We start from the raw sequence: 21,607 nt of genomic DNA on the forward strand, positions 1-21,607 counted from the left end.
GAGCTTGGGTCATGTCTGGGGGTCAGCACTGAGGCACCTTCCCCTCCGAGGTGATGCTGTTAAAACCAGGTGATCCCCTTTGGCACAGGGCTGGCTGCTGGGGTTACCCTGAGCCCTCCTCATGCGCCCCATGGGACCCTCCAGCCCTGTGACCCCACCTCGTGTCCTCTCCTTTGATAACATGTCCATTGTATTATGTTTTTGCACCAAAACCAGGCAAAGCAAAGCTCCCGTACCCCACATTGCCACTTGGCATTGCCATCAGTGTCCCATCCTGTCCCCCCATGGGGCTGGCAACCCCCCCCGGCTGCTCTGTGGGGGTGGGACCCCCAGACATGGGACCCCCATTGTCACCCCTGCTCCCAGGATGCCCTGGGCTGAGCCGTGGGACAGAAATACACATTAAGTCCTGACAATCCAATGAACCGAAAATACAGCGACACAATAAGCTGCTAATGGCACCGGCTGGGGCTGGGTATGGGACATCTGGGGTTTATCTCGTGCACTAAAGCCTTCCAGGAGCGGGCAGGGGAGGGGGTCACCCTCCGGAAGAGGGGGCCTGGGAAAACCCCAATTCCCTCCCTGTGCTGGTCCAGGAGGGATGTGGAGGCACAGGGAGGACCCATTCAGGGGTTTTGGATGCCGCTGCCAGCTGCAGCTGTACCCGTCCCAATCATCCATGCTGCTTTTGTTCAAATAACACTATTCTGTCCCCCAAACCCATCACTCTGTCTGGTTGTAGCTGTGTGGATGCTCCTGGCGTGGAGCGAGGTGTTCCCAGAGCTGCCTGTTCTGCACTAACCCATGAACAAGCAGCCTCTGTATACCCTGCATGGGCACTGGATCCACCCTGGCACCGGCAGCGATTCCTCTTTCTCTTCCCCTCATTTCAGTGTCATTTGAGTTTCTGCATGAGAAACACTGACCAAGAGCCCCCTTTTGTCTTCTTTTGACAGATGAACGGGACAGAGTCCAGAAGAAAACCTTCACTAAATGGGTCAATAAACACTTGATGAAGGTAAGGGACATGGAGTTTATTATAAGGCCGGTTCAGTGACCATCTGTGTGTCTGCTCTGGCTCAGCACTGGCTGCTGAATGCCTTTTTCTTAAGGAAGTTGTGTTTTGTCGAGGACTTTGTGCATGGATTTGAGTGTTCACACCCGTGTCTGCGCGCAGAGCAGAGCTGGTTGCAGTGGGAATGTGCTGGTGCCTTTGGAGGGCACTGTAACATCACCACACAGCCCTTGCTAGTGCATGTGCCTCCTGAGTACCCGGTCCTTGCTTTAACACGAGGCTTGTGCATCATCAGGGTGAAAGAGGAGATCCCAGGGCCCCATTGCCGGGCAAAGGGGCTGCATTGTCTTTTGAAGGATGCTCCTGTGTGGAAATGGGCTGCAAAGGGAGATGCTTGCTGTTATAGGTAGCTAAGCAGGATTAACGTTGCACTGTGAGGTGCCTAATGCTTTTCTTGGCTAATGCCAGGTGTCTGGTAATTAATTCTCCATTTTCCAAAAAGAAAAAGAGGGACCAAGGAGAAGGAGTTGTCTGGGCGTTGGGTGTCACTGTGTGTTTTCCTGCCAGCTCTGCTGAGCTCAGCATCAAGCTTTTGGCTACTTGCTTGTTGTGGGAACACATCAAGGGATGCGCCCAGCTCTGGGCCTCCAATGTAAGGATGTGGATCTGCTCGAGCACATCCAGAGGAGGCCACGGAGCTACTGCGAGGGCTGGAGCAGCTCTGCTCTGGAGCCAGGCTGAGAGAGCTGGGCTGGGGCAGCCTGGAGAAGAGAAGGCTCCTGAAGGGGAGACCTGAGAGCAGCTCCAGTGCCTGAAGGGGCTGCAGGAAACCTGGAGAGGGGCTTGGGACAAGGGATGCAGGGACAGGCCAAGGGGAATGGCTTTAACCTGCCCGAGGGGAGACTGAGATGAGCTCTTAGGCCGAAGCTCTTCCCTGTGAGGGTGCTGAGGCGCTGGCACAGGGTGCCCAGAGAAGCTGTGGCTGCCCCATCCCTGGCAGTGTTCAAGGCCAGGTTGGACACAGAGGCTTAGAGCAAGCTGCTCCAGTGGAAGGGGTCCCTGCCCGTGGCAGGGGTTGGAGCTGGATAAGCTTTAAGGTCCCTTCCAACCCAGACCAGGCTGTGATTCCCAGGTGAGTAAAACTCCAGGACAAGGTCTGGGTGTCTGGGAAGAGCAGTTCCAGAGGCTGCTCTCACAGCTCGCAGAAGCCTCCTCTGCTCTCAGATGGAGCTGGGTGCCGTGCTTTGGGAGTTACTCCAAGGCAGCCTGAACACTTAAACCAACGCTTCAGGACTGCAGAGCTCTGTGTGCAGTGTTATGAATGCTCCATCCCTGGCAGTGTTCAAGGCCAGGTTGGACAGAGCCCTGGGTGCCATGGTTTAGTGTGAGGTGTCCCTGCCCATGGCAGGGGTTGGAACTGGATGATCTTAAGATCCTTTCCAACCCAGACTATTCTATGACTCTTATAATTCTATTGCCTGGAATATGGGTGGTTTAACAGCCTGATTCCATGTGTATAAGTTGCAGCAGGTTATTTGGGAGCCAGGAGACCTCTGTCCTTAGCCATCATTCTGGAATCACCGTGCAAAGTGATGGTTGTTCCTCCCGCAGGTGCGCAAGCACATCAATGACCTCTACGAAGACCTACGAGATGGCCACAACCTCATCTCCCTCCTGGAGGTGCTGTCAGGGGTCAAGCTGGTAAGTGCCCAGGGCCGGGCAGCGATGCTGCTGCCACCCTTCCCCATAGGTCCCCTCCATCCTTCCCCCACTCCCTTCATTCCTGTCATTTCTTACGCCATAGTTTTGTTTTCAAATGTCTGTCCTTGTTCCTTTTATTGTATTAGTTATCATTTTTGTTGTTTCCACTCAGACCCGTGTTCCCCAGGCTGGTCTTGGATCCCCTCAGAGCCCCTGGTTTGCAGTGCCCTGGGTAGAGCCCTCTTTTTGTGGAGGCTTCAAACCTTCATCTGCATTTAAAATAACAGATACTGATGGCTTTGACTCAAACTCTTCCTGTGAGAGTTTGCCCAGTGCTTTAGCTCACGTTTGATGCTCCTGCCCCATGCTCAGCTCCTGCCTGAGCTGCATTTGTGGCGTGCAAACCTCATCCTGCGTCATGAGCATCGTAGAGTCCCCCTCCTTCCTCCTCCTCCTCCTCAGACTGACACATTCACTCAGCTCTGGGAAGATCCCAGTGCCTGCAACAGGGTAGCGCAGCAGGAATTATTTTAGCTTTCCCCTAAAATAGGATGTGGGTAAAGATCTCCCCGCTCCCTCCGTTACCCTCCACAAGATGCCAAATCAGGTTTTTGTGGGGGTTGAAAATTTGGATCAAGCTACTTGTGATCCAGACAGCTTCCTTCTCTTCCCTCCGGCTTTCAAATCCAAGGGGAAATTCCTGTGCTGGAGCCCAGGGAGTGCTAGAGATCCAGCCGCCTTCATCCCCACTCTTTTGTTTTCCCTCTCACCTGGGTGTTGCCTTTTGGTTTCCATTGTGTCTCCCTGTCGTGTCCCCCTCCCGTCGCCTCGCCGCCGTCCCTCCCGTCCTCCATAGCAAATAGAGCCGCCAGCTCAGCGGAGCCTTCGCCTGGTGAGAGCGCCGGCCTGGTGCCGTGCGAGCAGCGAGGAGCGGGAGGAGGAAGATGATGATGATGAAGAAGTAGGTTGAGTCTGTATCCCGGGCAGGCACTGGAGTGCCGGCGGATAGTCCAGTGCAGCCCAGAGGCTCCCAGCTTCCCTTCTCCTTGGGTCTGGATAAAAGCCACCCAGGGTGGGCACCCTGAGCGAGGGAAGCAGGAGGGAAGCTGCAGGAGCCCCGGCTCCCGGTTCTGCTCTCCTCCTTCCTGGGCTCTGCTCACCTGAACTGGATTATCCGTGTGCGCCCTGCGGTGTCAGCCTGCGGTCAGGGCACGGCACCCACCCGGGGTGACAGCATGTGTCCCCCCCACGGGGCTGCAGTGGTGGCTGCTCACCTCGCACTGCATGGACAGGGCACAGGCACCTTCTTGGAAGGGGTGGGGGGGGTTGTGGCTGGTGCCACTGTAGGGTGCGGGGCACAACCAGCAACCCCATGCATGTGAGTGGAGGTAGGAGCGAGCACAGCTGAGGGTCCCCATGAGGGGGCAGACCCCAAAGCCTTACTCAGGGTACAAGGGGTGTTTTCCAGCCCCCTTTGCTCTGGGTGATGACTCCCTTGTGCATGGTGTCACCTCCACCTGGAGCAGTGCGGGAGGAGCTGGGGGGGGCTGTAGCATCTTCCCACCAGGCTCCAGTCCCTGCAGCCCTGGAGATGTTCCCCTTGCAGGGGCAGCTCTTCCCCTTCAGGCTGGGGAAGGAAGGGGGCTCATAGGAATTGGGGTGTCCCAGCAGTTCAGAGCATCCTGGTGATACCTCATTGAGGCTGGGATCAGGATTTGTGCATCCATTCTCTTCCTGCTGTATCAAAGCAGATCCAGCATCCCATATCACATACCCTTCCCCTGGCCACGGCTCAGCTTCCTGGTACCTTGGAGAGTCCCCTGCCTGCAGCAGCAGCGATGAGCGCAGCCCAGGGCATTCCCGAAGGGTTTGGAAATGGGGCCTGGAGCCCACATGTGGGAAAAGCTGAGCTGGGTCTGCAGGGGCTGAGGCTGAGGTCGTGGCTTCTTTGCCATCAGTGGGGACCTGCCTGTGTCCCCATGTCCTGCTGCGGAGCAGACCTGCCTCTGCTTCCATCTGGATGGCTCAGACCCTGCACCCGCTCATGCACATCTCTTTTTGCTGAGCCCTCTTCCCAGTGTGTCTGACTTTGGGATAGGTGGGATCCTGCCTTGGGATCTTGGAGGCTGCACCGGTCCTGCCTGCTGCTGGCTGAGCACACAGCTCGGAGCCTGGATGCCAGCCCTCGGGGTCTTGGAGGAGGTCAAGATCTTGGGGTCTTCCCACCTCCATGCCCCACCTTGCAGCAGGATCATGAGTAGCAACGCTTCTATTTGCCTCCAGAGCAAGAGGATAGAGCAGGATGTGTGCAGTGCACGGGGTCACAGCAGCACGCTGGGCACGGGGGGTGGTTGTGCATGTGGGGAGCTGCCAGCCCGGCTCCAAGACCCCCCCTGAACCTGCTGCCTCTCTTGCAGCCGCGTGAGAAGGGGCGGATGCGTTTCCATCGCCTGCAGAACGTGCAGATTGCCCTGGATTTCCTGAAGCAGCGACAGGTAAGGGCTGAGCTGGGCTCATCCAGAGGCAGATTTGTGGTTGTTCCCCCGGCTGGGACTCGGGAATGGTGTTGAGAAGCAGCATCAGCCTGTGCCAGGGTGTGCCCATCCCTGTGGTGTCAGTGCTGGTTGAGGGTGGCTCTCAGGGGACATTCCCCTGTAGGTGTTCACTCTCAGAACCACCCACGCAGCACAAAAACCAGTATGAAAATGAGGAACCAGACTCCACTTGTGGGAAGGGGATTGCAAATGTCACAGACAGGCACTTCTGTTCCCCAGAAAGCCTCAGATCCCAGCACCGGGGATGGGCGGCTGTGGCACATCCCACGGACAGACAGCATCCCCCTTTGGCTTTCAGAGGGCAGGCTTTTGGGAGGTGCTGGCCCTGCAGTGCCTCCTCCGCACCCCTGGGCGGGATCCGCCTGGAGCACTGGGATGCATCCCCAGACTTGTTGGCTCTGTAGGTGGAACCCCCGGGGCCGTGTGTCCCGTTCTGCCTGTTGGGTCAGGTCTCCCCACCGAGATGCTCCCCAGATATGCCGAGGTGATGATAAATCCGAGCAGTTCCTGCTGAAGCAGGGTTCTCTGCTGGCCTGGGGGCACTGAATAAACGTGACTGTGCCCCCACTCCAGGGAGGGTGAGCTGCTTCCAGCCCCCTGCTCCTCCTCCCCAGCCCCTTGATAGAGACATTTTGCTGGGGGCTCTCGGGAGCTTGTTTCTCTACTTGGATGAAACAGCTTTTCCTTTGAAGCAGGATGTCTTTTCCCACATGCTCCTGCTGGAGACTGAGCGTGGAGCCCTGCTGGGGAGCGGGGACCCTCCATGGGGAGCCCACCAGGGAAAAAGAGCCCAAAGCACGTGGCAGCTCCTGGGATAGCGGCTGCAGGGGGAGCAGGAGCAGTGGCCAGGCAGCTCTGGGACTGTGGGGCTGGAATCTGCCTGGATGGGGCTCTTGGTGGGTGCTGGGGGAGGACCCTCAGTGCTCGTGTTTCTGCTTCCTTAAAGTTGAAAACCAGCCCAAGCAGGGTGGTTTTGAACCCGGGAATGAGTTGTTAAAGCTCAGCCATCCTCTTCTACCCGTGCTCTGTGCCTGTTCAATTATGCACCAGTGCTCAGGGCTTTGGGGGTGAAGCACTTCCCTGTGTGAGCTAAAATAAAGCCATTAAGTGCTGGGAAAGCAATTCCAGATGGAGAGAGCTGGAGATGTGAATAATCCTTCCTGAGACAGGGCATGGGGTGGCCTCGCTGCTGCTTCAGGAAGCGCTGGGGTCTTGCGTGTCCCCACTTGAGGTGCTTGGGGGGCCCATGGGGTCAAGGCCATGTCCCCCTCCTTCCTGTGGGTGAGCTTTGACCCTGATGTTTCTCTTTCAGGTGAAACTGGTGAACATTCGCAACGATGACATTACGGATGGCAACCCCAAGCTCACGCTGGGGCTCATATGGACCATCATCCTCCACTTCCAGGTAGGTCATCAGAGCTTCTTGTTGAAGGGTGCGGGGTGGATGGGCTGGGATGGCGCTGGCATCCCTCTTGTCCGTGTGTTCTGTGGCAATGCTGCTGCATGGATTGGTCTGGAGGATCCGCACCCATCGCAGGATCATGGAGACTGGTGCTGGAGAACAGCAACACCCTTTTCCCATTGTTTCTGTAATGGGATCATTAATGATGGGCTGTGTGTGGTGGCCTCCCGTTGGCACTGCGGTTGTTGGCGGTAGCTGTTTGCTCAGCTGATGTCTCTGGAGGAGAAGAGCAGATCCTTGAGGGATCCAATGGGCTGAGCTCCCACCCGCATGGGGCTGTTATCCCGAGGTGCTCCCAGCCCTTTGTGTGGTTGTTGGAATGGAAAATGTCAGCCGCGTGACAGTGGTTCAGGACAGGGATAGGAGAAGCTCTCTGGCCCTGCTGGGGAACGCAGCCGGGACCGTCTCCAGCAATTGTGTGCTGTAGATGCTCTTGTAAAACAGGGTCTCAGGTCTCTAATACCTCAAATTACCCAGCTGTAGCTCTGAAGCCCTCAGGGCACAGCCCCGAATGCCACCAGTGTGCTGGCATGTTGGCTCGCTGAGCACTGCTGCTGTCAGCAGCGTGTGAGCTATGTGGCCGTTCCCGCTGCTGTGTCCCAGCTCCCTGCTGCATCCCTGCTGGCATCTTCCAGATGAGGCTGGCGCTGGCTTTGGGACCTCATAAGGAAGGTTTTATTACTTGGAGGAATGAGTGAGCAGTGCTTTTGGGGGGATCATGGGGATAAATTGGGTGTGAGGCTGCGGGCAAGGCACTCGGCTGGTGGTTTGCCCTGGGAAGCAGCCAGGATCGAGCAGGATCTGGATGCTGAGCAGTCGCTGTTGTCTCTGGTGGGACCCTGGCTGGTGGCATCCCATGCCCGTGGTCCTCGTCTTTGGGTTGGTCCAGTCCTGGTGCATCCTCTGCTGCAGGAGACCAGCAAGGGGATATCAGGAGGTCCTGGGTGCCCTCCATGCCCAGCTGGGAGGGGATGATGCCACCCTGCCGTGGGGGACAGGGTGGGTGACAAGGGGTCCCATGGGGAGCTGGGCTGGTGCCATGAGCCTGCCCATCCTCTCCCCACTGGGCTAATGGGATTGTTTCTGGGGTTGTGGCTCCATTGTGAACCTCTTAATCTCCAGTGTCCCAGTACCACTGCCTGGGGGCAGGCGGCTGGGAGAGGTTTGGGAAGGGCTGGAGTCAGTGTGGAGCAGGGAGCTGGAGCAGTGAAGGTGTGGGGCCTGCCCCACATGCCCTGGGAGCTCTTGGGGTCCCTGGCTGCCATGGTCGTCTCCTGGGTTGCTCCTCATAGTGTTTTTCTCCCCTCCCAGCCCTGCTTGCTGGGGCTGAGTTCCATATCCCCATCTTTATGCCTCCCTTTTCCCCATTTTCTGTCTCATCCCTGCTTGTGGTGCATGTTGCCCTACTCTGGTCCCTCTGAGCTGCTGAGAGCTGGAATGATCAAAACCTGCCCTCAGAAGGGGTTGGACTGGGATGGGGTCATTGGCACTGGTTGGGACCCCAGGCTGCTTCTCCCTGATGCCAGGTCCCCGAGGTGCCTTGTGCTCCACGCCCTGAGCTGGGCGAGCCCGGCAGGAGGGTGGGCACATGAGCCCCCATGAGAGCTCTCGGGGCTCTCAGCATTAAGGTTTAAGGAGCAAACCTCTCGAATTGGCCAGGAGCATCCCTGTGGAGCCGGCGCATTCCCCGTAGTGTGCGTGCAGAGCCGCTCTGACTCCTCCCTGCTTCCCCCCACCCCGTTTCTTTCCCACCCCTTCCTTTATCCTACCTTTACCAACCTTCCCCGCGTTCTGTGGGGTTTATCCTCCCCGTTCCCACCCTCCTCCCCTCTCTGCTCCCTGTTTGTGTCGGCGAGGGCCGTGCTCCCATTACCTCATGTTTGGAGAACAGGAGCTGCAGCCAATCCCCGCTCCCTCTGCTTTTAGGTCAAGTGATTTCTGAACTGCAGTGAGATGCTTTGAATGTGTGTGCTGGCAGCGCAGGCTGTAAGATGGCTGTCTGGAGCGGCGGCGGGGCTGGCGGGAGGGAGCGCCGGGCACGGGCACCCCGCGGCACGGAGCACGGCCCCCGTTGGAGCCCATGAAGCCCCGTTCGGGATTGATTCGGGAGCCGGCGACTCGCTCCGCTGCGGTACTGCCGGCGCCGGGGAGGAGGAGGAGGAGGAGGAGGAGGAGATGGGGAATTCTCTGGGCTGCGTTAAGGAGCCGAAGGAAAAAACAGTGGGAAAGGCACCCCTGTCTCCTAAAAAAAGGGTCCGCTTCAAACGGAGGCGGAGGGGGAAGAGAAGAGCGATGCCGGAGGCAGCCCCACAGCAGGAAGCCCCAGCCCTGGAGGTGCGTGAGGATGAGGATGTGCTGAAGTCGAAGGCAGCGCCTCGGGAGGGAGGAGAGGAACCCGCCGGCCGCGGGGACCCCAAGGCAGCCGCGCTGCACCCCGGGCTCCTGGTGCAGGTGAAGGAGCGGTTCCAGGGCGAGGTGCAGAAGGTTCTGCTGGTGCCGGAGCCGCGGCAGCCGGGCGCAGACCCTGCCGGGGATGAAGGCACCACCGTCATCGCCCGCTTGCTGGACAACCCGGCTGAGGAGGGCTGCGAGAGGGCGGTGAGCCGCCTGGTCGAGCTGCAGAGGAGCGGCGCAGGCAGCCGCCGGGCTGTGCTGCTGCCCCTGCGCCCCAATGGCTACCCCGGGGGGCTCCTGTCCCCGACCGGTGCCGAGGAGCCAGCCAAAAGCAAGGAGCTGGGAGCCAGCAGCGCCCTGGATGCCTGGGGGAAAGGAGGCAGCAAGGACCCTGGCTCCAGCACTGTGTGGACCTGCTCTTCTGCAGCAGAGCCGGGCACCCTTTCAGAGCTCTCGACGCCGTCCCCCATGGTGGATCAGGCAGAAAACCCCAGCACGGGGAGAACCTCAGGGCTGCCATCGTCTCAGGCTGGGGAGGGAGATGGGCATGGACCGCCGGCATCCCGCAGCACGTCCTCCTTCAGCGGGCGCAGCGGGTGCGCAGCCCGGAGCTCCTCGGGGTACGGCAGCGACCCGGCCACACGCGCTGGAGCCGGTGGGACCGCGGCGCCTCCCTCTGAAGGTGGCCACAGGCTTGGAGGGGACCAGGCTTGGAGGGGGAGCTCGGGGCCAGCCGGAGGAATGGTCAGTGCCTGCGTGTGCCCTCACCCGCCTCTTGGACCGGGGTGGGGGGAGCCGGGTCAGTGGAGCCCGGATCCTGGTGGCTCCTGGGGACGGTCGTCTTGGCAAGGGGCAACCTCGTGCTGAGCATGGGTGGTGCAGAAAGCTCCCGGAGCCCTTTTCCTTCTGAGCATCTCCACTGGGAAGCGTTTCCCAGGGATCAGCCCATCCCATCCTGTGTTCCCAGTACAGCCGGTCGGAGAGCTGCGCTCACCGGAGCTCCTGCGTGCTGCCAGGGGTCACGGAGGCTCTCGGTGCCATATTGGTGTCACCAGTGGCACATGTGCCCTCGGGGCTGCTGGGTCGGGTGTGAGTTTGGGGTATCCCCATCCTGCTGCCTGCACTAAGCTACCAGGAGCAGGGGCTCTGCCTGATCTCAAGAGGAAGAGGAGGGGATGGTGCTGTGTTGGAGCCCATTGGTGCTGTTTGGAGGTCTCTGTTTAGGGGAGGCAGGGTGGGCTGAAGGAGCTCTTGGGTTTGGCCAAGCTCTGTATGCCCCAGGAGACGCATGTGATTGGAAGGGCAGGAAAGGGGCTGTGGCCCCGATACCTGTGCTAGGCTGGGCTGGTGTCACCATCTGGCCTTCAGCATCCTGCCACCGGTTGCTTGGTTCGTAAGACTGGTGCTGGAAGGGTTTGGAAGAGGCTGAGCCCCGGTGCTGTGAGTTTCCACTCTCAGTTCTTGCTGGTGCCTCCCTAAATCTTTGTCCTGACACAGACATGTGAAGAAAGGAGGGTGGAGCTGGTGCTGCATCCTGCACCTCCATACGCACGCACGTCTCTAGGAGGGTTTCCTGCAAGGATGCCCTCGGGGAAGGGCTCAGAGGTTGGAGAGCCCCAGTGCTGTGGGAATAGTTGAAAATAGAGGATTTATCCCAGCTGGGTGCTGTGAGGAGTGTCCTGAGGGGCACTGGGGAGCTCAGGTGGGGCAGAGCTGATGGGTGGCTTACAGGAGGTTTCATTCTGCTCTTCATTAGGAGTCGCTGGGTAATCAATAAGGGAGTGCCGGGCAGGTGAAGGTTTGTGGGTCCATCCCTGCTGCCTGCACACGTGGAGGGTCCCATTCTGCTGCTCACCTATGCTATATCCATTCTGGCTGTGCTGCCGGGTCCCGGCATCCCTAAGGAAGCGCAGGCGCGGGGCTGGAGGAGTTAAAGGCAGCGCCAGCGGTGTGGCAGCGGCTGACAAAGAGCAGTTCTGTGTGTGATGAGCGGCTCAGGCTGGGGAGAGGGCGGTGAGCTGCAGCATACCAATTACACATCCTCCAGCCTTCCTCCAGCTTCCTGATCCGGCAGGACCCGCCTGCACAGGGATCTCCAGCAGCCAGGGCCCGAGCAGTACCAGCACCCACCCGGCTGGGTTTTGGGGGGGGGGATGAAGGTGCTCAGGGGGGCTCGGTAGGGCTGGGTCCTGGTACCCCTTCTCCCTGCAGTGCCGGGAGGAGGAGTCCACTGAGCGTTGCTTTTCCACAGGCACCCTGGAATATCCAAGCAGCTCCCGCCCTCCCCTTTGTCTGCCCCTTCATTAAGGGGAGTAATTGCACTAATTGGGGAGCTGGGGGGGGACGACTGGGTGAGGAGGAAGCTGTGCCAGTCAGGAACATGCCGGAATGTGGAGACACGTGCGTTCTGTCACGTGCAAGTCTGGGATCTGCAGCCAGGCCTGGGCGTCTGGCTAAGAGGGGTCCGTGACCATTGGTCTCTTGTTAGGGAGGTGGGTCACAGCACCCCTGTCACCAGCACCCCTGTCACCAGCACCCCCGTCACCAGCACCCCTGTACTGCCTCTCCAGGTACCACGAGGCAGAGTGGGGATGCAACAGCTTCCTCCCCATTCCCTTTCCCCCTGGGATGGAGCTGATGGCCCTGCTGCAAGCAGCACCAAGCTGGAGGTCAAGGAGAGACCTCTGTCCTCTCACACAGCACCTCCAAACGCTGTTTTCTGCTTCTTAAGTTGGTTTCTTTACAACGTGATGCTCTGGGTGGAGCATCCCTCACTGTGGTGGCTGCCCTGATGAGGGATGGTGTTGGTTGCTCCTTCCTTGGGTGCTGCTGCATAGGGCTGTGACCATTCCTGGTGAGCCCTGGGTATCCAAGGGTGCTGGGCAGGAGCTGGCAGTGGAGTGGGTGCACGAGCTGCCAGGTCTCAGGCGAGTTCATAGGAACCAGCGGTGCTGGTGGGGCCTTTTCCTGCTCCTGCATCACCCCAGGGCTGCTGCTTCCTTGCAGATCTCCGACATCTACATCAGTGGCGAGTCGGGGGATATGTCAGCCAAGGAGAAGCTGCTTCTGTGGACACAAAAAGTGACTGCAGGCTACATCGGGGTGAAATGCACCAACTTCTCATCCTGCTGGAGCGATGGGAAGATGTTCAACGCGCTCATCCACAGATACAGGTAGGCAGGGGCAGCGGGGAGCATTGTCTGGGTGGGAGGAAGGGCTGAGGACCTCGGAGGGGTCCCTGCCCACCGTTGCAGTCAGCGATGGTCTGGAGTGCATAGAAATGTAGGTGAGGTTTTTGTCTCTTTTACCTGGAAATCATCTCTTCAGCCAAGTAGCTGGGGGCGGATGCTGGGGAAGAGCCACAGTACATGAGGCTGCAAGAAAAAGCATTTTGAGTGAGGCTGGGGAGAGAGGCAAGAAAAGCTTTTAGACTGGGAGTGCTGCAGTGTTTGATGTGTCAGTGCTGCCCTTCCTGCTCTCCATGAATAGCAACACTTCCATCCACGCTGTCATCCCAGGGTCTCGGAGCTCTCCCCAGCTGCAGATAAACCTCTCACAGTTCCTTTAGGGACAGTGCACCTTCTGCATGGGCAGGGAGGCAGCGCTGGGGCTGCTTTGTCAAGGGCACTTGGCCTTGGAGCCTGCAGGAGAACAGCAAAGCCCTGGGAGGAGGCATCTCCTGGGAGCTGGAAATAGCACTGCCCTGTGCTGCTCTGGGCTTGCCTGTGGCCGGGAGGAGCGGGCAGGGCTCAGCAGGGAGGGACACAGCAGGATTCTGCAGGCAGGGGCAGGCAGGAGATGGGCGCATGATGGGCAGCACGCTCGTGGTGCTCAGAGGCCGGGATTTTCCTGGCTCCTCCATGCTCATTTGAGGTTCATTTGTGCTGTGGTTTGCTGCTGGTTCTGTTCTGGTGCAGGGCTGGCAGCATCTGTGCCTGCTGCATCCCCTTCACTCCGCCCGTGTCCTCTGGAGAGGTTTAACCACCCGCTTTGGGGCTGTTCGTGCACCTCTGTCCTGTCCCAGTCCACCACACTGGATACAGAGTGTGTACAGAGAGGGGTAATCCCAGAGGAGCACAAGAGTTTTTCCTTCCTAGCCTGAAGATCCCTTTCCCAAAGGGGCTGAGCTGGGGAGGTGCTCCCAGCTCACCTTGGAGACAGACACCAGCCCAGGGCAGGAGCTCAGACAAGCCCTTGGGAGCTGCCTGGGCAGTGGGGCCCATCCAGGATGCTCCATCCTGGGCACCTTTGTGCTGTTTGCCAACGTTGTGGCTGTGCTGCGTGCCTGCAGGCCGGATCTGGTGGACATGGAGAGGGTGCAGATCCAGAGCAACCGGGAGAACCTGGAGCAGGCCTTTGAGATCGCGGAGAGGCTGGGGGTCACCAGGCTGCTGGACGCTGAAGGTGGGTGCCCAGGGTGATGTGGTGACGTGGGGTGATGCTGACCTCTGCCTGCTCCCCTTCCTCACTGCCTTTCTCCTTCCCCCTTGTCAGATGTGGACGTGCCCTCTCCGGATGAGAAATCCGTGATAACTTATGTGTCTTCAATCTATGATGCCTTTCCCAAAGTCCCCGAGGGAGGAGAAGGGATCAGTGCTATCGTGAGTTGGGATGCTGGGGCAGCGATGTGGGAGGCAGCTGGTTGTTGTGGGGAGGGCTTGGAGGTTCCCTGTCCACTGTAGCAGATGGTTGATGGGTGGAAGAGGCTCAGGCAGAGGAAGGAGCTTCCCTGTTAGTGTGTCTGCCTGTGAGCTGCTGATGTGCCTGTGGAGCCGTGGTTTCTGCTGTGGGTTTGAGCTCATGGGAAAGCAGAACTGGCTTCCAGGGAGCAGCTTACGAGGAGGATCGTCCTCCTCCTCCTTCCTATACCTGAGATGGCATCACAGGAGGGAGGCACAGGCAAACGATCCACCCCTTAGGTGTGACCATGGCACCTCAGTTCCCTCCGTGCTCTGCCTCTCCCCATGGAGACCTGCCCATGGCAGTGCTCTGCAAGGGCCCTCTCACCCCGCAGGAGGTGGACTCGAGGTGGCTGGAGTACCAGACCCGCGTGGAGTCCCTCGTCTCCTGGATCAAGCAGCACACGATACTCATGTCAGATAAATCCTTCCCCCAGAACCCTGTAGAGCTAAAGGTAGGTCCTGGATGAGGTCAATCTGCAGTGTCCCATGTTCTCAGCATTGAGAGCTGGCTGGTTTCATTCCCCATGGTGGTTTCTGATGAGCTTTTCTCATCCCAGGCACTTTATAACCAGTACATACACTTCAAAGAAACTGAAATCCCAGCAAAAGAGCAGGAAAAAGGAAGGATAGAGGAGCTCTACAAACTCTTAGAGGTAAGCAGCATCTTGGCTACCCAGAGGCTTGCAGGTGGGAGTGTTGTGCTTTGAGCAAGACTAAAGTGTGCTCAGTGCAGGTTTATTTTGGAAGGGAGAAGTGGAAATAACCTTCAGGGTAAAGGATGTAGCAGGCAGCGCTCTGCAGGAGTGATGCTGTTGCCTTTCAGCCCCGCTTTCCTTGCTGTGGTCTGTAGCCAGCTGGAGGAGGAGGGAAGGAGATGCCATTCTGTTGCTGTTTTCCCCAGGTATGGATCGAATTTGGACGCATCAAGCTGCCCCAGGGCTACCACCCCAACGACGTGGAGGAGGAGTGGGGCAAGCTTATCATAGAGATGCTGGAGCGCGAGAAGCTGCTGCGGCCAGCGGTGGAGAGGTCGGTGTGGGGACGTCCCCTGCTCCCCTGCCTGGGGGGATGGCCCAGAGCCCCTGTCTCATTGTGCTCCCCTCTGTCATCACAGGCTGGAATTGCTGCTACAAATCGCTAACAAAATCCAGAATGGTGCTTTGAGCTGTGAGGAGAAACTCACCCTGGCCAAGAACACGCTGCAGGCTGTGAGTGAGGGGGCATTCCCACCCTTCCTGGTTTTCCTGCCTCTTCCTCTGTCTTCTGCGTGGGGTGGTTGGTTCTCCAGGCCACCTTTCCTATCTCTTCTGACAGTGTGGGGTGGTGGTGGATATCACACAAGGACCCTGGGGACAGCTTGTTGTGCTGTTAGGCCTAACATCCCCAGATCTGTTTCATTTGTCTGAAAAGGACAGAAAGTCCTTTGGCAGAAAGGACTCAGGTGCAGGCTGCAGCCACCTGGGTAGGGAGCAGGTATCTGAAAGAGGGCGTTTTGTTCTGGGAGAAAAAGATGTGAGGGTTGGGAGCTACAAATAGTTAAGCCCAAGCAAGAAATGAGATGATTTACGTGGCTGTCCATGGGACTAACCACAGGAACCCATCTGTCATTAGAAGCTTTCAGTTTATCTGCAGGAGCTTTTCTAAAGGGGACATCCTGGGGGTGGTGTGAATGATGAACTCACGTTCTTCTGCTCACGTCAAGCTTGTGGACCAAAAGGTCTCTTGGGGTTTGAAGTTGATACTGGGCTCCTGTGCTGTCGCTGTGCCCACGTGTCCTCAGTCTCCTCTCTCCATGCAGGATGCTGCTCACCTGGAGTCGGGGCAGCCGGTGCAGTACGAGCACGACGTGGTCATGTACCTGCAGGAGTGTGAGGGGCTCATCCGCCAGCTCCAGGTGGATGTGCAGATCCTTCGGGATGAGAATTACTACCAGCTGGAGGAGCTGGTGTTCAGGTGAGATGGGCCCTGCCGGGATGGTCTGTGGATGGAGAAACACGGAGGAACAGAGCTCTGCTCGGCTGCGGGGAAGGGGCAGAAGTGTATGTGCATCTCCTAACCCGGGCCTTGCTCCTCCAGGATCATGCGGCTGCAGGATGAGCTGGTGACGCTGAGGCTGGAATGCACTAACCTGTACAGGAAAGGTCACTTCTCCACCCTGGAGCTGGTGCCCACTTCCACGCTGAGCACAACGCACTTGAAGGGCGAGTCCCTGACGAAAGGGCTTCACACCTCCTCTGCCTCCTGGTTCCGGAAGCCCATGACCAGGACAGAGCTGGTGGCCATCTCCTCTTCCGAAGATGAAGGCAGCCTCCGGTTCGTGTACGAGCTGCTGGCCTGGGTGGAGGAGATGCAGGTGAGTGCTGCCTCTCTGGGGGACATCACCCACTCACACTGATGTGGGGCGGTAGGAGCCTGCTCTGGGCTTTATCCTGCTTTATCTGTGAATAACAGTTTTGGTGGTTCAGAGTTTCAGGGGGGCACCAACACCTTTATCTTGTGTTGGGTTCTCTCTCTTGTGGCCCCTCTCATCAGTGGGTATCAGGAGATCCTTTCAAAGCTGGAAGCAAATCTGTACTGATGCAGTCAGTTCTTTTGCTCTTAAGTGGATGTGAAGCTTGTGCAGGCTGCCCCAGCCATCATTCAGTGGTGGAGCACTGGCTTAGGACCTTGTGCCAGGACTGGCGTGGTGTTTGTTCCGTCTTGAGTGACCTGGAAGGTTTTCTTGCCCTCGTGTCCTATGAGAGATGCTCCTGCAGATGAGGAGAGCTGACCTGAACCCCTTGGCCTGTTTCAGATGAGACTGGAGCGGGCAGAGTGGGGAACCGACCTGCCGAGCGTGGAAACCCAGCTGGAGACCCAGCGGCACGTCCATACCAGCGTGGAGGACCTGGGCTCCAGCGTAAAGGAGGCCAGGATGTACGAGGTACAGTGGCAGGGGCTGGGTGATGCAGTGCATGGCACAACTCGTGTGGGGAGGTGAGGGCATCAGGATGGGTTCTTGTGGGTAAAGGCGTTGTTTAAGGATGGAGCGTCTGAACTGATGCTGGGTTGGTGCAAGGAGCTGCCGCCCTGAGCCATCCTTCCACGTCCTCTCGCTCGCACAGAGCTGGGGAGGGAGATTTGGAGGTGGGGTTTCAGGTGGTGCTGTTCTGTGTTGGGTAACAGGAGCAGTTTTCATCCTTCAGGGTAAAATGTCTCAGAACTTCCGTGCCAGCTACACAGAGACGCTCGGCAAGCTGGAGACACAGTACTGCAAGCTGATGGTGAGTGGGCTGGCACTGCCCGGGGAGCACAGGGTCCATCACAGAATCATAGAATAATTCGGGTTGGAAAGGACCTTAAGATCATCCAGTTCCAATCCCCCTGCCATGGCACGGACACCTCACACTAAACCATATCACCCAAGGCCTCATCCAACCTGGCCTTGAACACTGCCAGGGATGGAGCATTCACAACCTCCCTGGGCAACCCATTCCAGTGCCTCAGCACCCTAACAAGAAAAAAATTCCTCATTATATCCAATCTAAACTTCCCCTGTTTAAGTTTGAACCTGTTACCCCTTGTCCTGTCACTGCAGTCCCTACTGAAGAGTCTCTCCCCAGCATCCTTATAAGCCCCCTTCAGATGCTGGAAGCTGCTCTGAGGTCTCCATGCAGCCTTCTCTTCTCCAGGCTGAACAGCCCCAACTCTCTCAGCCTATCTTCATACAGGAGGTGCTCCAGCCCCTGAGCATCCTCGTGGCCTCCTCTGGACTTGTTCCAACAGTTCCATGTCCTTTTTATGCTGAGGACACCAGAACTGCACACAATGCTCCAAGTGAGGTCTCACGAGAGCAGAGTAGAGGGGCAGGATCACCTCCATGACCTGCTGGTCACGCTCCTTTTGAATCCTTGCTGCCCTGCTCCTGAGCATCCCTGCTCCAAGGCTGGGGTGGGGGGAAGAAACCAGCCACTGCAGAGCAGGGAGAGGAATCACCCTTCATTGTGTGCAGGAAACCTCGAGCTTCCGGCTGAGGCACCTCCAGAGCCTGCACGGGTTTGTGTCCCGGGCCACTGCTGAGCTCATCTGGCTCAATGAGAAGGAGGAGGAGGAGCTGGCCTACGACTGGAGTGACAGCAACACTAACATTGCAGCCAAGAAAAACTACTTCTCGGTGAGCAGGGCTGCTGGGATGGGTGCTCTCTGGGCTGCGCTGCTGCTGCTCTTGACCTGCTGGGGGTCCTTCAGCTGCCAACAGACCTGAAGTCCCCAGAGGTTGGATGTTCCCTCTGAAGTCATTGAGCTTGTAGCTCAGGAGTGCAGCTGATGAAATTATTTCTTCAATTGAGTTTCAATGGAAAAGGCGTCAAAAGATGATTTTTTGGCACCATGGGGAATTAAAGGCATCTTTAACTGGTGGGTAGGAAGAAAAGGAAAATTGATTCCTCTTTAAAGCAGTATGAATAAACTGCTGTCTCCGCAATTGCACTCTCTGGGACTGAAGAGGCTCCTGGGCAGGTTTCCAGTACCTGTGTTACATCTGCCCCATGTGTTTGGTGCCCCGGGGGCATCCTGAGGGGGACTGGTTGTGGTGGTGCTGGTATTTACTGCAGCACTTCCGTGCTGTGTTAACTGGACACGGTCTGAGTGAGGCAGCTCCCCATAGCTGAGATATGCACTTTGCTTGTGTCCTTCATGCAGGAGCTGATGACAGAGCTGGATGAGAAGCAGGACATCTTCCGCTCCCTCCAAGACACAGCAGAGCTGCTGTCCCTGGAGAACCACCCGGCCAAGCAAACCGTAGAGGTGAGCAGGCAGGAAATCATGGAATCATGGAATGGTTTGGGTTGGAAGGGGCCTTAAAGCTCATCCACTTCCAACCCCCTGCTATGTCATCTCTGTTTGGTCCATGGTTCCCAGGCCTACAGCGCTGCTGTGCAGACCCAGTGGCAGTGGATTAAGCAGCTCTGCTTGTGCGTGGAGCAGCACGTGAAGGAGAACGCTGCCTATTTCCAGGTACTTGGGAGGAACAGCCCGGATTCCCCTGGTCCCCATCCACTGCATGAACTTCATATGCTGCTGTTCCCTCTGGGGGTGAGGGAAGGAGGGATTTGTGGTGCTCATGGGGGCTGCTTGCTCCTGAAACATCTCATTTCCATTAGCTGCTCTCTGGGGATGTCTCGCTAGGGCAAAAGGGATTGGTTTCCATGTAGTTCTGGCCATCCATGTGGGATGCTCGCTGCCCTTGCAGCCTTAAGGCTGGAATAGCATTGGGAGTTCCTGGTTGAGGTGCTGAGGAGGGGTCTGCAGTGTGCTGCTGACTGCTCCCGGGGCTGGGGCAGGTTTCTGTGACCCTCGTTGCCTTTGCAGTTCTTCAGCGATGCCCGGGAGTTGGAGACCTACCTGCGCAACCTGCAGGACTCCATCAAAAGGAAGTATTCCTGCGACCATAACACGAGCCTGACGCGGCTGGAGGACCTGCTGCAGGACTCCATGGTGGGTTCTCCAACACCCCCACCACCCTGGGTGGCCGATGGGTGGCCTTCTTGCTCCGGTTCAGCAGCATTGCTTGAGGCACCTCTTGCTTCCCAGGGAAAACTGGGCTCCTTTTATTCCCGCAGCGATGCGGGTTCATGGAATGTGATTTGTTTCTCCATCGTGGTCAATGTTTTGCTTCTCATTGGAGCTGCTGCACGTGTTTGTACGTGGCCATAGAGTGCACATTGTGCACCCCTGTGTGGATTTAACGCTGCTCATGGTAGCTGGATCTCAGTTACAACAGCCAATGGGTCACTGCAGCTTCGGGGTGAAGAGCAGGCAGCACGTGCTGCCTGTGCAAGCTCTGAGCTTCACATGTGAGCTGGTTCTTCCTGTTGGTATCCATCCTGCCATCCTGGTCGGCATGGAGCCTGTTGGGTTCTACCAAGGGAGCCGCAGAGCCTGTAGGATGCTCCAGTTTCTGCCTTTGAGCTGGTGCTCACTAGGATACGGAGAAATGCCTGCTCTTCATCCAGACTAAATCCCATGTTAATCCCTGGTGCTGTGCCGCTGGGGGCAGAGCCAGGGCGGCCTGGCTGTGCGTGGGGATGGGAGCAGTGCTGAGCTCCAGACACGTGCCCTGGCTTAGCTGCAGCGTAGCAGGGAGGGGATGACCAAGATCATGCTGTGATACCCTCATCCAAATTGGCCTGAAAGAAACACAACCGAAAACCAAAACCCAAGGTGCAAAGCATCAGATGGGGTTTGAAACCAGGGCCAGAGGAGGGTTTGGGCTGTGGGCAACCACTGAGCCACTGCTGGAAGGGCCAGGAGGTGCCATTTGAGGGTGTGGAGGCAGGTGGCTGCTTTGGCTTTGCTCTTGGTGCACAGCGCTGATCTCCAGCGTGTCCCCAGGGAATGGGGATGCCCTTAGCGGGTGTTGGTGATGGGTGCTTCAGCTGGGCTAGGACTCACCCTCTTCTCTGCTGGCGGCTCCCAGCCTCTCTGTCATGGTCTCAGGGTTGTCCTGGTCTGTTCTCTGGCACTACCGGGACACAGAGCTCCTGGTGTCCATATTGGTGAGCTCTGCAATTCCAGGAGTCCAGCGGGCACTGGCCGGGGTGGGAGAAGCTCATCCGGGCAGCTGGAGCGTGGCCAGGACCGCAGGGCTCAGCTCTATTACTCTTTCTTACCTGATCAGTTAAAGTTGTATTTCTTCCAATCATGCTCCCTGGGACAGGCACAGGTAGTTTATTTAATCATTTCTTCTTTTCTTTTTTTGCCATTAAGTTATCCTCCACTGTTGTTAGCAACTAACCAGCCCCGGGAATACCAAGCATGAAGGAGAACGTGTTCCTGGGATCCTTTTTAAACCTCTGCAGCCAGAATAGGCTGAGCTGCCACTAACGACACAAGCTGCCAGTGCAGTGATCCGCACAGGTCTCTGCTGGTGCCAGGGACTTTTCCACCAGTGCCCTGGGTTGTCCCACCACCAAAGCCAGCAGGGACTTGTGGGAATCAGTGCCCAGCATCCTCCTGCACTTGGGAAGTTTCTGCCCACAGCCAGAGGCCTGTGCAATCACTCCATCATTTAGCCCCTTCTCCCCAGATGTTTTACCCGTGTAATTCATCGTATTCCCATTCCAGCCGTTGGTTTTCACGTGCCTTCATCCTTTGCTTTAGAAAAGGGAGCATGCTTCTGTGGTTTCTCCTCCAGACAACTGAATGTGCCGGCTTTGGGCTGGAGCTTGTCCTGTAAGGACAGCCCCTTACAGCTCCTGAGACGTTCGTTTTGGTGTCTGCTGTGTTCTCTTTCTTTCCCTTTTGAAAGAAAACGTGTTCTTGTCCTCGCAGCAACAGAGCCAGAGGCGTGCATGCGGCTTTGTAGGGCAGGGGGAGTGGTAGACGAGAGGACCCACCCCAACGTGAAGTCCGTTCTCCCATCCCATCTCCTGACCCCTTTTCCCACCCCGTTAGGGCAGCAGGATCCTCCCGATGTGTTTGTTCAACCCCTGAGATCCCAGCGTAGCTCCTCCAGGCCAGCGTTCGGGTGGGAGGTGCGGAGATGCCTGTGAGAGAGCTTCTCCCCCCTGCCTCCAGCAAACCCCCCCCATCACCCTTCTCTCGGCCAGGACGAGAAGGAGCAGCTCATCCAGTCGAAGAGCTCCGTCGCCAGCCTGGTGGGACGCTCCAAAGCCATCGTTCAGCTGCGGCCCAGGAACCCGGAGCACGTCGTGAGGAGCACGATCCCCATCAAGGCTGTTTGTGACTATCGGCAGATCGAGGTGAGGGCTGGGAGGTGCTGGTGAAAGGGGAGGCAGGGGAGCAACGCCCATGGGAG

At 57.8% G+C, this 21,607-nt stretch overlaps 1 protein-coding gene across 14 annotated transcripts in view; it reads left to right on the forward strand.

The window, feature by feature from the left end:
• MACF1 (microtubule actin crosslinking factor 1) overlaps positions 1 to 21,607 on the forward strand; it is a 136,151-nt gene that overhangs the window by 29,688 nt on the left and 84,856 nt on the right. For 7 of the 14 annotated variants that reach the window (XM_061480274.1, XM_061480280.1, XM_061480279.1 and 4 more), the window contains exons 2-21: positions 957 to 1,018; positions 2,627 to 2,716; positions 5,134 to 5,211; positions 6,584 to 6,676; positions 12,134 to 12,300; positions 13,419 to 13,531; positions 13,622 to 13,728; positions 14,142 to 14,261; positions 14,367 to 14,462; positions 14,711 to 14,838; positions 14,924 to 15,017; positions 15,608 to 15,762; positions 15,886 to 16,162; positions 16,604 to 16,732; positions 16,995 to 17,072; positions 17,801 to 17,962; positions 18,490 to 18,594; positions 18,709 to 18,804; positions 19,159 to 19,284; positions 21,399 to 21,551. In XM_061480274.1, the coding sequence (XP_061336258.1) occupies positions 957 to 1,018; positions 2,627 to 2,716; positions 5,134 to 5,211; positions 6,584 to 6,676; positions 12,134 to 12,300; positions 13,419 to 13,531; positions 13,622 to 13,728; positions 14,142 to 14,261; positions 14,367 to 14,462; positions 14,711 to 14,838; positions 14,924 to 15,017; positions 15,608 to 15,762; positions 15,886 to 16,162; positions 16,604 to 16,732; positions 16,995 to 17,072; positions 17,801 to 17,962; positions 18,490 to 18,594; positions 18,709 to 18,804; positions 19,159 to 19,284; positions 21,399 to 21,551 (2,429 nt within the window). Of the gene's footprint in view, positions 1 to 956; positions 1,019 to 2,626; positions 2,717 to 5,133; positions 5,212 to 6,583; positions 6,677 to 8,659; positions 9,872 to 12,133; positions 12,301 to 13,418; positions 13,532 to 13,621; positions 13,729 to 14,141; positions 14,262 to 14,366; positions 14,463 to 14,710; positions 14,839 to 14,923; positions 15,018 to 15,607; positions 15,763 to 15,885; positions 16,163 to 16,603; positions 16,733 to 16,994; positions 17,073 to 17,800; positions 17,963 to 18,489; positions 18,595 to 18,708; positions 18,805 to 19,158; positions 19,285 to 21,398; positions 21,552 to 21,607 lie in introns of those variants that run through there. The other 7 variants (XM_061480267.1, XM_061480272.1, XM_061480269.1 and 4 more) reach the window with 1 other exon arrangement.

Source organism: Pezoporus flaviventris, unplaced genomic scaffold, assembly GCF_033815535.1.
Source record: "Pezoporus flaviventris isolate CSIRO_AGI_PZ_B2104156 unplaced genomic scaffold, CSIRO_AGI_Pfla_v1 ptg000176l, whole genome shotgun sequence".
Taxonomy (NCBI): domain Eukaryota; kingdom Metazoa; phylum Chordata; class Aves; order Psittaciformes; family Psittacidae; genus Pezoporus; species Pezoporus flaviventris.